This window comes from Setaria viridis, chromosome 1, assembly GCF_005286985.2.
Source record: "Setaria viridis chromosome 1, Setaria_viridis_v4.0, whole genome shotgun sequence".
Taxonomy (NCBI): domain Eukaryota; kingdom Viridiplantae; phylum Streptophyta; class Magnoliopsida; order Poales; family Poaceae; genus Setaria; species Setaria viridis.
In genome coordinates this window covers 25999859-26014150 of record NC_048263.2, presented here as the reverse complement: position 1 = coordinate 26014150, position 14292 = coordinate 25999859, and the positions used below count along the sequence as shown (strand labels likewise).

General features: G+C 48.7%; 1 protein-coding gene across 2 annotated transcripts; it reads left to right on the top strand.

The window, feature by feature from the left end:
- The first annotated feature begins 1651 nt into the window (after positions 1-1651).
- Positions 1652-6778, top strand: LOC117852986 (putative zinc transporter At3g08650). Of its 2 annotated transcripts, XM_034735331.2 has the most exons (7): positions 1652-1947; positions 2077-2341; positions 2871-3445; positions 4118-4402; positions 5381-5509; positions 5610-5707; positions 5785-6778. In XM_034735331.2, the coding sequence occupies exons 3-7, from the start codon at positions 3035-3037 to the stop codon at positions 6596-6598; spliced, it is 1737 nt and encodes a 578-aa protein (XP_034591222.1). In that variant the 5' UTR covers positions 1652-1947; positions 2077-2341; positions 2871-3034; the 3' UTR covers positions 6599-6778. The 2 variants fall into 2 exon arrangements, with proteins under 2 accessions (XP_034591222.1, XP_034591214.1); XM_034735323.2 differs by lacking the exon at positions 2077-2341.
- The last annotated feature ends 7514 nt before the right edge of the window (positions 6779-14292 follow it).

Genomic DNA, 14292 nt, shown 5'->3' with positions numbered 1-14292 from the left:
TGGCAGCATCTACTATTAGGATTGAATAAGATGGTAGCGTTGCATCTATAGGACTTTAGTTCGATATCGCTGGTTGGATTATGGATATCATTCCAATCCCAGATCTACTTGGGATAACCATGCCCTGCATATGTGAAAGGAAGCAGTGCCCAAATGCCCTAAAACAACTAAAATCTTAACATATATATGACCTACACTACAAAATGAACCTAAACAGTTATATCTAGATTGGTGACTTAGGTTTATCTAGAGTTTGCACCCACCCATAAAAGAAATTTGCAACCTAAAAAGTCAATCCTAATTACATGCATACAGGTTGTAAGTATGAAATGTAGAAACATTAAGATGTGAGTAAGAAGGTGCAACTTTGGTACGACAATTATCATACGGTCTACTAAAGCACTACCAAAGATATGGTTCTGGTCACAAGTGTATACTGCTCAAGTTCTTAGGTTTGCCACAAAAATTACTAGAATTCTAATCTTTGCCTTAGTTTTTTTGAATTCCACAAGTGGCTGAGGGTTTCTATATTTCGTGCCCATACCATTGATATCTATCGGGTATTAGGTTGTACGTCAAGGGTTTTTAATGCCTGATTATTTTCACCATGGCTATCAACCTTTTACAAGTATGCAACGTTCTTAAAAATGCCGTGTGTACATTTGTTAACCGTCTCCTTTTATGCTTTTGTCTGATTGAGTTTCCAAATTTTGTCCTCACATGGCAACTGGAGAAACATGTGGTGGAGCAGTGCCAAACATCTTCTAAGATGTCTTAGAGGTCTTTTGCAAAAAAAAAATTAACTTCTCTCTTTGCAGGGTAGTTTTTTTTAAACGCCATGCCATGACAGTTGATACTACTACACGTTTCAAATTAAATATATCCATTAGATTTCTTCTATATCTTAGAATCTAGTTGAGTTGCCCACATTTTCATAAGGTTAAACTTTTGGATTGAAATGCTGGTGCATGTAATTTAATATTATATTGGAACTAAAGGTTCAAGTTTAAATCTTGATTGGCATGATTAAATAAAATAATTACAGAAGACTCCTATTTTCACGTTTGAGGCATGTGAGAGTACGCATGTTAGAGGGGGGTATTGAAGTGGCTACACATTGACTAAGCACAAATGTAATTTACACTGGATCAAAGAAATACCACAACCAGACCAGAGTACAAGGATAGCAGTCGAACCACCGATCCTTTGCATTATTGCCTTCCTCTCATGGTTGACTTGGTGTTCTAACAGAGCAGTCAAAGTCATATGGTCCGGATGTTTGAAATAGAAGAAAACTAATACTCTATAAAACTAAAGTGAACTATATAGTTTATAATAGGATGAGTAGAAATACACGATGGATTGTACTATTTCATTTCTCAAAAACATATAATAATTAACTATTTACTGCTTAGTAGTAACGAGAAAACGATTTACCTTATCAACAAGTTTTTTTATAGGAGGACACCACCCGATGAATCGATTCGAAGAAGTTTTGGCGCGCTGACGGCGCTGTTATCTCCGTCCACCCGCAACGTACGGTTTGGATGGGCCACCGCCACGGCGCCGCGCGCCCCGTACGACACGACACGACGCGACAGCGACACCACGCCACTCCATAGACGATAAATTTCCGACGAAGGGCCCACCCGTCCCGTGGGAACCGGAGGCCGCGCATCTGACAGCCGGAGATCGCCCGCGGGGTCGCCGGCTGCGACCCCCCAAATCCGCGTGCGCCGCCGGCCCCGTCCCCCGCCCTAAATCCGCCTGGCAGACGGCAGTAGAAGCGGACGAGCGGGGAGCCGGGGACTCGGCGCCGCTCCCTTCCTCGCCCACGACGCACTGCGGGCTGCGGCCCGTCCTCTCCACATCTCAGCTCGCACGGTGGAGGGTGGACCTCGCCATCAGCGCAGCGGCAGCTTCCACCTCCTCCGTCTGGCTCGCGAGGTCTTTCTCCAATCTGATTGTGCTTTCCGTTGGAACTCGCAAGCTGGATCCAGTACACTTGGTTTTCTTCTTTGATTCAATGTAGGAAAGATCGATCTACTACATCTTAGAATCGTTGGATTTTTGCAGTAGTCCGGGATCCGTCGGGGACGGGGCTGGGGCGAGTTTGCCCCCCGAATTTCACTTTGTGGCCGGAGCGGGGATGCGTGTTCGGGGCTCGGGGCGAGCACGGTTTTGCGTGGCCCCGGCCCCGCCCCGCCCCTTTGCCACCCTGACTCCTCTCCACATCCACAGCCGCGCTTTCTCCGTCCGAGCTCAGCCGCTCTCTCTTCCTCCCCTCCTCCGATTCGTGCTCGTCCAGCTTGGTGGGGAGTGGTAGACGGACGGCGACGAGGTGGGTTCTCCTCCTGCTCCACCTCCCTCTCTCGGATTGAGTCATGGTGGTGGCTGGGTTAGGGTTAGTGTTTGGGGTTGTCGGGGGAGGGCTCAATGGCCGGCGAGCTTAGAAAGCATCTGGCGTCGGCAAGCTCAGAGGAGCGTCTTGCGGTGGCGGTAGGCATGGCTGACGACAACCAGCTGGAAGGGCCGGGGGTTGGGGGGGGGGGGGGGGGGGGGGGGGGGGGTGGAGCGGTCTCAGTTAGCTAATGGTGGGGTTGGAGGGCGACTTGTGGGTGGCGTGGCTGGTTGCGTCACTGCAGGCGGCCAGGGGCGGCAGTGGCAGGAGCAGCCCGGGTTCATTGACCTGGACTGTGCATGCCGCCCCAAATCTTGCATGTGCAGGTGTTAGTAAAGTCCCAACTTTATTTATATTCACCAAACTGCTGGAATGGGATCTCAATTGAATCCCCATGCTTGCGCTGCTCAATTCGTGAACTGCGGTGATACAGACAAAATGTGCTAAATGTGCCTTCTTTCTGCTGCAGGGTTGGAGCAACTTCCTAGCTCCACGCGAAAACTGTGATATGCTGTTGCACTGCTGAAGAGGATGATGATGATGGAACGGTTGCTTCTTTGAGCAGCAGGCCTCCTACCCACGCTACCCTGGCAAGTAAAGTCAGGGGGTGTGGGAATAACCCGGTGAATAATCATGGACAGAAGAGCTGGAGCAATCCTAGTGTGCCTGCTCTTCGTCCTAGTCCGGGACGTGTCGGCCGTCGCTGAGACCGAGGCCGGCAATGTGCTTTTAGTGCAGGAGGCGCCCAATAGGAAGATCGAGGGCACAGGGAGGCAGGATGGTGGTAAGGTGGGGGGGAGGGTGTCGGTCTCAACAGTTGCTTGGTCTACGCTCATCATGGCTGCGGCAACTGGATTGGGAGCAGTGCCCTTCTTCTTCATGGAGCTGGAAGCTCAGTGGGCAGGCCTTTGCAATGGGCTAGCAGCTGGGGTGATGCTGGCTGCAAGCTTTGACCTTGTGCAGGAAGGGCAGGTGTATGGCAGTGGGAGCTGGGTTGTTTTCGGAATTTTGAGCGGAGGAATATTTATTTGGCTTTGCAAGAAGGTACTTCACGATTCCTGCTCTTCATCTTTCAGATCAATGCCACATTTCAATAGCTTTAGATTTGAATGAACTATTTGTTGTTGCTGTAGAAATTTATGCAATATTAGGTTTCTTTATATGGTACCTATGATATACTTCTCAATACAAGAACAGAATTCAAGACTGGTACGCACTAGATAGCTTAGATTTTACTTAAAGGCTATAGCTCAAAATCTGTTACCTGTAGCTAAACAAAAGTTTCATGTCATGTCTGAAAGGCTGTGTATGTCAACATAATGGTGCTTAGAAGTCATACAGGTACTTATAGTAGTCTTGGACCCAAAAAAATGCTAGTTGCCAGAGTCAATAATTGTTGGTCTGAACAATTGAATGAAGTGCAATACTCAAGCTCATGTTTATTCAATGGAAGAACTGAACAAATCGAATGGGCTCATGTGAACCCATCACATGCTTACCCTCATTCGTATGCTGATAAGAAGCTTGTGTAGGCCAACTAAAACTTAAACATCAATGCATGACCTGGGCTACATCAGTCTCTATTCCACTTTGCACTTGCTTGTTGAGTGTATCCATCATCATATCGAGCTCAATTGATAATTGTGTTTTCGGAACAATGAAGATAACCCCCTTTCATTGTTATAATATTTTCTTATACCATTTCCTTGTGCACAGTTTCTTGAGCAATATGGAGAAGTAAGCATGCTGGATATAAAAGGTGCAGATGCAAGTAAAGTTATCCTTGTTGTCGGAATAATGACTCTCCATTCTTTTGGGGAAGGCTCTGGTGTGGGTGTTTCCTTTGCTGGCTCGAAAGGATTTTCTCAGGGTCTTCTAGTTACTATAGCTATAGCAGTGCACAACATACCGGAAGGCTTAGCTGTAAGCATGGTACTGTCATCTAGGGGTGTAACCCCACAAAAGGCAATGATATGGAGTATCATAACATCTCTACCACAGGTGTCGTTTCTTGAGATGAAATATTAAATATTTCTATAAGTTTATTGTTTTGTCCTTGAGTGAGTAATGATAAATAAATAAACTTTTTAGTTATCTTGACTTGCAACTATAAGCAGCAGAATGAATCTTTGTTTTGTGCACTGACTGAACTATTTTGCTCCCCTTTTTCCTATATTTGTCTCTGTCTGTGTTTGTAGACTTCTCTAGTTATTCAAATTAAGGAACCAAACTGAATTGTAGAGTGAGTCACATGAACCAGCACTACATGATTTGGTATAGGTAACAAAGGTAACTGGTACATGATAGTGAATCGGTGCTAGCAAGGTCTTGAGCTCCCAAGAAAAAATGTACCTAGGTCAGGGGCATGGGTTGGTCGACAACTTGACCAAACTTGTATCCTTGGGAATCGTACATGCACCTTTGTTTGGAACTTTGGGCTGATTGAATATCGTTACAATATGAAATACTTGAAGGCCACACACAATATGTTTTATGCTCCAACCTTGGCTAATTTTCATCGCAATCATATCCTTTACAATATCGTATCATTCCTGCTGGTTTTTTAGAAACTACCATGTATTAATTTGCTAATGAACTGATAAGTAACAGTAGTATAGCGTGAATAAGTGTTTAACACTAAGAATCTTGCACTGTAGAGCTCTATATTATTGTAATAGTAATTTCTGTTATATAGTAGTAGTTAGTCTCTTTACTTATTTTAGTCTATATAAATATTGGTGCCTAGCAAGTGATAATATTTGTTGACATTCTGAGGCCAGTGAGAACTATAACTGTCTCCTTCTTTTACTTGCTTAAACATGGCCAAGTTCAGCTTTGTCTCAGTATTATGTTGCGAACACAATATTATCCATCACTTTATGTGCAACTGCTGTCTAATTCAGTTTCAAGTTACACTTATGGTAGTAAACATTATTTGCTTTTGCTCTAATGCTGCTTTGTTTTCATTTGTAAATCCAGCCAATTGTTGCTGTTCCTGCTTTCCTTTGTGCCGACGCATTCCAGAAGGTGCTACCCTTCTGTACTGGTTTTGCTGCAGGATGCATGATATGGATTGTTATAGCAGAGGTTCTTCCTGATGCTTTTAAGGTGGGTATCCTATTCACCTGACTGTTAAGAAAACTTGAAGGACTGAAGCTGCTGTTTTATGCCCTGAGAAAGCAGTTTTGACATTCTCTGTTATACGCAGGAAGCGACTCCATCACAAGTTGCTTCTGCTGGAACACTTGCTGTTGCTTTCATGGAAACATTAAGTACTGTGCTTCTGGGATTTACTGATGGCAACAAGTAAGTTTGCTATTAACATTTCGTGGTAAGTGGGTAAAAGTTAACTCTCAGCTAATGTTGTTGATTTTAACTCGCAGCTCAGAAGATGCATCAGGTTTCTTGGTATCACTTGTATTTGGACTCGGTCCACTTATTGGAGGAATTATACTTGTCACATTCTCTCTTGCCTTCAGCATGCCACACCCTCTTCTTACTGGTGTGGCATCTGGCATTGCTTTCCGTCTTGCGGCATGGAGACCCGTACAGCTTCTAATGTCCTCAAAAATGGGTCTATTTACCACCCTCTTTCTCCTCATTGTTGGTTGCCTTGTCTACCATGCTGCCACATCAAGCATCCTTAGGGTGGTTAATCGCAAAAGGTCTTCTGTTAACGTCATTACATCATCCTCTGGTTTCTCTCTTAGTGTCCTCACACTGCATTCTCTCCTTGCCTGTGGTTCTGTATTCCTTCATGCATACGCCGAAGGACTTGTGCTTGGTGTCGCGGCACGCAAGGCTTATGGCCTTGGCCGTTACATGGTTCTCCCAGCTTCCCTCCATGGTCTGCCACGAGGTGCTGCTGTCGCGAGCTGTGTATATGGTGCCACAGATAGCTGGCGCGGGGCCCTTGCAGCTGCTGCTCTGACCGGGCTTGCAGGACCTAGCGCCGCCATCAGTGCGATCCTTGCGAGGATCGACTACGATGGACTCGACTACTGGATGGTGATCGCGTGTGGGGCTCTGATCCCCAGCTTTGGCCGTGTTTTCAGGCGGTCTTTGCGATTGGACATGCGGAAGAGCATCGTGGGGCTGCTGATAGGTATCGCCTTCGCCTCCGTGTGCTTGATGTCGACTAGATTCATTTGCTTGCACACCCCTTACTGCAACTCGGCTCCAGAAGCGGTCACATGACTTGTGTAACTGTGTTGTATACGGCGATGTTGTAAAACACATGTAATACCAGTGTAATGACTTTTGACTATACAAAGAATGGAAGGTTATATTGCACTTGCAATCAGGAGGCCATAGTTAATATACGGTGAAATCTGTAAAAGTTTTTCCAATAATAAAGCTGGATCACTAATTTTGGGCGCTGGACTTGTAAAGAAGTTTCAATTCATGGCTAGTGTTGGTGAATGCTGACTTGCTGTTGGTGAACACTAATATGACGCCAATACCTAGCTACTGTAACGTATTTTTTTGTTGTTGAAATGAGTTTCATGGTAATATGCCTGTTGGGGAATTCAGAATTGGCTCAAGATCGCGGGCCAGAGGGATCGTCCCTGTCGGAGCACTTCCGAAGGTTCGGAAACCCCAATTTCCCTCGTGGAGAGTTCATCCCTTTTCTCCCTTTTCCTCCTCAGCTGTAGGGATTCGGAGGGCGAGGAGCCGTGGAGGCATGGGAGAGGGGGCCTCAGAGCCTCCAGAGGTCCTTCGGACCTTGTGTCCGAGAGATTGTCGCCGGCTCTAGAGTCCCCGGCAAAATGTGACGGGAACTGGATAGCCGGTAGAACCGCAAGGAGGGTACTGGCCAAGCCATTCGGGACCCCTCCGGAGGTCTTCGACTCCTCTGGGAGCACCACCCTTCTGGGAAAGGTAGAGGAAATGGGAGGCTCGGGTCAACCCCGAGGGGGTCCCGGGAGAAGGAACTTTAACTTTGTGCATCACCTAAAGGGAAAAGGAGTGCACCCTCGTCAGCCTTAGGCACTACGGGCTGCCATGCCCACCCCTCATGCGGAAAGTCCTCGTACGAGGCCGCCATGTTAACCCTAGGTATGAGGACCTCCGTATCCGGAGGAGGCTTTGACCTTGCTACCCCTAACGCTGCATCCCAGTGGGTTCAGCTCCACAGGAGCCGTACGGGGGGCACAAGGGTCCTTTGCCCGAAAAGGCCCCGTCCCCTAAGGCTATAAATAGAAGGGCTATAGGCTCAATCAAGACACAACATTCTAGCCACTCAGTCCCCTAGGAGCTCTTCTAGACAGAGGTCTTGTCCAAGAGCCACCATCTACTGTTTGGGTACTTTGTAACCACCAACAGTTGGCGCCATCCGTGGGGCGCCGTCCGTGGGGAAGAGAGTGACTGAGAAGCCACATGGTGCCGTAGCGACGGAAGGGGAAGGGAACCGCGGACCTTCCGGTAGATCCCCTCCTCACGACGACCACCGACCCCTCAGAGACCGTGGCCCCGGAGAGCGAGGGAGCCACTGGAGCTGACTCAGAAAGGGTTGACCTGGGTGGCGAGGAGGAGATGGTGGCGGTCAACGATGATGACCTGAAAGCTGAGGAAGAACCTCCCACTGGGAAGGTGGAGACGGGAGACGTCTCCAGCCTTGATGCAGCCGGGTACCGAGAGGAGCGGCTGACCCAAGAGGCAGAGGCTGAGGCTGATGATCTACAAGCTCAGCTGGAATAGGCGCGGAAAGAAAGTGAGCTGAGGGAGACGGCCAGTCGGGAAGCCATCGACAAGGAGGCTCGAGCCAGGGAGGAGAAATACTTGCACCGGAGGGCCGACTCTATGCGGAGGGCTAGGGAGCTCCGGAAGGAGTTGGATGCCCTCCAACCCACCAAGGCTCATCGGGACGCGTTAGGGAAGGGAAGCATGGGCTAGGTGGAGTGTCCCCCTAGTCAAGTCATCTCTAACATCTACGCCCATTGGAGCACCCTCTACGACCCCAAGGCCCCCCTGTGTCCCAGCCTCCAGTCCATCAGCTGGCCGCAAGGGTTCAAGATGCCACAAATCGCTCCCTATAATGGGAAGACCGACCCCAAGGCCTTCATCATGAGCTTCGAAGCCGCCATCTAGTCTGTCAAAGGAGATGAAGCCATCATGGCCAAAAGCTTCGTGATGGCCATGACGGGCATCACCTGCACCTGGTACACCACCCTCGAAGCCGAAAAAATCTTTTCTTGGGAGTAGCTGTGGGAAGGAATGCTCAAAAACTTCCAAGGAAACTACGATGACCCGATCACTTCGGGGCACCTCTTCGTTGTCAAGTAGGGGAGAACGGAGACTCTCCGAAACTTTGTCAAGGGCTTCATCAATGTAAAATGCCAGGCCAACGGCCGGAGCGAGAGGACCATCATGGATGCCACCCAGGGGGGCTGCATCACGGTTCCCTCCGCTCACACCTCTCATGACGCCCACCCCAGACTGTGTCAGAGCTGATGCGCAAGATGGAGGAGTACGCGCGTGTGGAGGACGACGAGCTCTATGAAGCGCAACGGAAGCCTCCCATGGATGGCCTACCCAAGAGGCAGGAGAGGAAGCACCATGACTCTCCTCCAGAGCACCCTCGAGAGAGGGAAGATCCACGCAGGCGGCGGGATCACCCCGACGCACCTATCGGGAGGTCCAGGTAGTGGATACCTCCTGGGGAGGAGTCCCATGGAGACCGGAAGAGGGAGAGGACCTCCGACACCCGGAAGCCATCTTCCAACCCTCGGAGCACCAAGCCCTGATTGGAGTCAAGGCAGAATCGATACGGGGACTCATTGAGGTCATACTGCATCATCCACGAACACTTTGGGGGCACACCACTCAAGAGTGCTCCTCCATCGACGCCTGTAAGGTGGAGGCGGCTCCCGAAGCTGGGAGACATATCATTCACACCGCTCAGCCTCCACCGATGGGCTGGGTTGATGCGCCTTCGCCGACAATGCCACATCCCGTCTACCCATGGCCGCACACAGTCCCGTACGGGATGCCGCCACCGCCACCACCACCGGAACAGCCACAAATCCCCCTGCTAGCCCCGAAGCAAGAAGCCCCAGCCCGAGATGTGCAGCATGTGGTGGGGTCTCACTGCGTGGTCCTCCCCATCTCCTGGGGCTCTATACAACAATTGGAGTCCAAGCGGTAGCGGCGTGCATACATTTGGGAGGTCCAACATATGACCTCGAGGCCACATGTCCTGCTCCCCCACTACACCACCATCCCAATCACCTTCGGAGCGAATGACTGCAACGCGCTGTTCTACCCACACGCCGATGCCTTTATCATCTCAGCCAACATCATCTATGTGGAAGTCTTGAGCATCCTCATCAATGGAGGGAGCTTGGCGGACCTCCTCTTCACCTCGGCCTTCAATCAAATGGGGCTCTCCCGCACCCAGCTCACTTGTGTTGGAACCCCTCTGCGTGGTTTTACAGGACAGGCAATCGAAGCCTTAGGCCAGATCCAGCTGCTGGTGTCTTTTGGCCTTAGCAAGTATGTTGTACATACATCTATGGACCCACTAGAAGGTTTGAATAGTCCTAGAAACAGGGCTGGACACCGAGACATGCCAGACATGGAGGCTACGGTGCAGGACGTAGTAGTCTACGTGGAGGATAGAAACTAGTCGAGGATTAGGAAACTACTCGCAGTAATTAGAGTAGGAGTCATCTAGTCGAATATGACTAGTTATTCTTGTAAACAACCGATATGTAACCCTGCTCCTGGCAATATAAGGCGAGGCAAAGACCCCCTTCAAAGCAATTCAATACAACCGACACACAGGACGTAGGGTATTACGCGATCTAACGGCTTGAACCTGTCTAAATCTTGTGTTTGAGTTCACCTTCGAGTTCTTGATCTTTGCAAGCCCCACGCACTAAACCCTACCTTAGGCACCCCCCTCGGTAGGTTGCTGGGTCTAAACATCGACAGCTGGTGCGCCAGGTAGGGGATCTCGCTGAGAATCCACTGGCAAACTCGATGGCCCAAGTCATCACCAAGCCAATCATCGTGTTCGAAGCAGGCGCGATGTTCATCTTCGACTCCTAGGTTTGCGTCGTAGACGGCACTGGAAACTTTCACCACCACATTGCGCCAGCCCCGGAGAAGAAGCAGCACGCCATCACCCTCCAGCGTCAAGCTTTGGAGGATCTTGCCGAGAAATTTGATGAATTTTCAATTTCTGACTTAGTCAGAGGCTGGGGGGACGAGTCAAAAGTACAACTCAACTTTTCCCGCTAGTCTAACTGGTTTTCACGAGTCAGCGCTTAAGCCATCATGCAAATCGGACTACGACCCAAGTCGATTCCCGTTCGGACACCAAAACACGGGTACTGTTTACCAAGCTACCCTATCTAGATTACAATCCAACATGGATATGATCGAGGACTCCGACTACTACTTGAGCTCGGGTGAGAAGACTCTTTTATCAGGTCCGCAACAGGGCCTGGTAATTACATCAACTCCACAAGGTAGATTCATCTAGCCCAACAAGAAGCCACTTGCTCTCGCCAAGAACAACGACCCACGCCTTATCGCCTACCTTGACAACCTCCCATACTAGGAGGGAACTCCTGTGTCTCCCATCTACGAAGAAGACGGCTCCACGGAGGTCATCACGTCAAGTTTGGAAAGCTATTCTCCAAAATGAGAACTCTTCGCTCTTGTTGGTGCACAAGAAGGCGAAGAGGAAGATCAAACAGAGAGAAATCCACGGCATGACCTTTACCCGGATGATGTCTCCCAAGATGAGCTCACCACCAACATTGTCGGAGAAGAAACTGAAGCTCAAAGAACTCGACGACGAGCAAGAAACGCTGCTAGAGCAGAGTGTCGTCGCCACCTTGCAGCTAACCTGCCAATCATGAACTTGGATCACGCGTTTGAAGCAATTCAATCGCGTCAACATCATACTCCTCTTGCTACCATCGCATCCATTGATCTTATTACCCAGGCAATGCATCAGCACATGTACACTAGGCAACTGACTGAGCTGGCAGAGCACGCGTACGAACAACTCAATCAGCAAAACTCAATATATTCAGTTCCACACACCCCATCCCAGCATGGCAGTAGCCACAGGCGTAGTCAATCCAGACCAAGTCAAACTGGAGGCGCCAAACCAAGTCAAGCTAGAGTAGAGGGTAGTTGAGCGGGACCCTCGGGAGGCTGTGGCCATCGTGGGCCTAACCCAGAGCCTGAACACCCAGTACAGGATCTCCGTCACAAGATCAACGCCGGTTGCGATGCCCGTACAATCATTGACAGACGCCACCACGAGCGTGAGCAAGGAGTCGAGTACCTAGGAGAGGATTTTGATAGGTTCCCCGCCTTCTCAAGACGAGTAAGGAGGACAGCTTTACCTGAGACATTCAAACCTCCGAGTATCACCAAGTATGATGGCAAGCAGGATCCAGTCCAATGGCTGCGGTACTACTCACTATTAGTACAGGCGGCAAGAGGGAACGACGACACCAAGGTCATCTACTTCCCCATCTGCATGGAGGAAGCGCCACTCATATGGCTCAAGTCATTAGACAAGAACTCCATCGACACGTGGAAGGATCTCAAGGTGGCATTCACCAACAACTTCGTAGGGGCAATGCAGCGTCCTGGCAAAAGGATCGACTTGTCTCAAGTAAAGCAGCAGCAAGGTGAGACCCTGCGTAGTTACCTACGTCGTTTATTCGATAAGAAGGCCATAATCATGGACATCATAGAGCGTGATGCCATAGATTGCTCCCAGAACGGTCTCTATGACTGCTGGATATTCTAGGATTTTGGCAGGAGACGCCCCTAAGATAACAAATCTCTCAAGATCATGATATAGGAATGGGCAGATTAAGAAGATAAGGAGAGCAAGAGGTTTGAGTCTAGTTGCAACAAAGGCTAGAGCAACAATAACCAGAATAATGGCCAGCGTAGTGACAAGAACCGCAATGATCGCCCCATCAATGACAACCGAAATAACTATTCAGGAGGTCATAATCGCAAAAGGAAGCCAGACAATACTGTCGCAGCAATTTCACAGTCATCTAAGAAAGGTGGCAGAAATCAAGAAAGGACTCCGTTCAATGAGCTCCTGAAGAAGCACTGCCCATGACACTCGTACCATAAACACTCTAGGATGGATTGCTACAGATTACGCAGAGTCATGAAAAGACCTGCCAGAACCTTCCGGAACTAAGGACAAGGGCAAGGCCAAGGAAGACGAAGATGATGGTGACAATGGCAAATTCCAGAACCCTTCCAACACCATCAACATCATCTTTGGCGGTCCCAGAAGCTCGCCCTCCGAGAGATCATGTCCATTGAACCAGCAACACCTACATTCCTCAAATGATCCGAGGTGCCAATTACCTTTTCTAGGAAAGACCAGTGGACTAGTATCTCAGACCCAGGACGGTATCCTCTCGTCCTGGACCCAGTAGCTGCTGGCTCCAGACTCACCAAAGTACTCATTGATGGTAGTAGCGGTCTCAATGTACTCTTCGCCAAGATATTGAGAAAGATGGGCCTCGACATTACTGATATGCTCAACCTGGTGAAATTAAATTTTCTATAGGCATTGGATAGGATAGGCAAAACTCTCAACCTGGTAGAAAACTTGATCAACCTTGTTTTTGCAAAGGTTTTAGATAAGCAATAAAAAATTTAAATCACCTCCAAATCAGGCCTTACTCATAGAGCATAATCAAAACCAATGTACTAGATCATCATGAAGCATGGGTATTGCATAAACAAATCGATTACCAAACTCCACAAGAAAGATTTGAAATTCAAGACAAAGCTCATGATCCAATATTGTAGAAGTAAAGACAAACAAGCAAAGGTAGACACCAAAAATACTCGCACGATCCTTGAATTTTATTCATGCTTCTTCTCACAAAGATGCTAAAGTAGAAATCTAGGCCTAAGTCTTCGCAAAAGTTTAAGAAGACTACTACTTTATCTACTTTTGATTGAATAAAAATACTAATTTATACTCTCACACGACTCGACTCAACCAAACTAGATCCAAAAACTCCATACGAGCGGTGATCTCTCCCTCCCCCTCCCCCCGCTTAAAATCTATGACGTCCTCATCGTAACCACATGAAGTACAAAGGGAAAGATGCTCATAAATGCACTAGTGACATTGCCCGCATTGGTTGCACACGGGGTGGCTACTACTTCCTTCACCATGGGGCTTGTTCTTCCTTATGTTGCAGCACATCCCGAAGAGCTTCCTCATGTTCCTTTGCAAGAACTCGAAGTCATCCTCCTAGCAGTGATCATTCTCTTCCACCTTGTGATCTAGCTCCTGCATGGTTTGCATGAAGTCGTCGACAATGTTGAAGAGGTACTGGATGTTCTTACAGCAAGTGATGCAACATGTGCGATCATGTTCTTCTGATTCCAGTCGTCGTCTTCTGGATCTTCTTAAGCAAGCGATGCAACATGTGCGATCATGTTCTTCCGGTTCCGGTCATCGTCTTCTGGATCTTCTTCCTTTCCCTTGTCTTGACGGTGGCCATCTTGCTCCTTGCTCTCCTTCTTTTCTTCATCCCAATCCTAGTATGTGCCATCATCTTCTCCATCATCATGCCCTGTAGCACCCCATCATCCTAGGCTCCTATCGTCTTCCCAATCGCTATCACCTTCATAGTCAGCTGGCGTGTACTCAGGCGTCTTCTCCATGTAGCTCTTGTGCTTGATCCCGAGGAGCCTTGCTGAACGCCTTGTGGGAGCGATGACGAATTCCTTCTTCTTCTTGGGCACTTCATCTTCGCTCGAGAGGATGATCAACTTGTGATCTGCAAGCTTTCCAGATGGCGCCTTGCCTCCAATGCTAATGCGAGCATTACGAGAGGTCCTTGGTGGAGTTTTGGGACCAAAGTCACACCTCT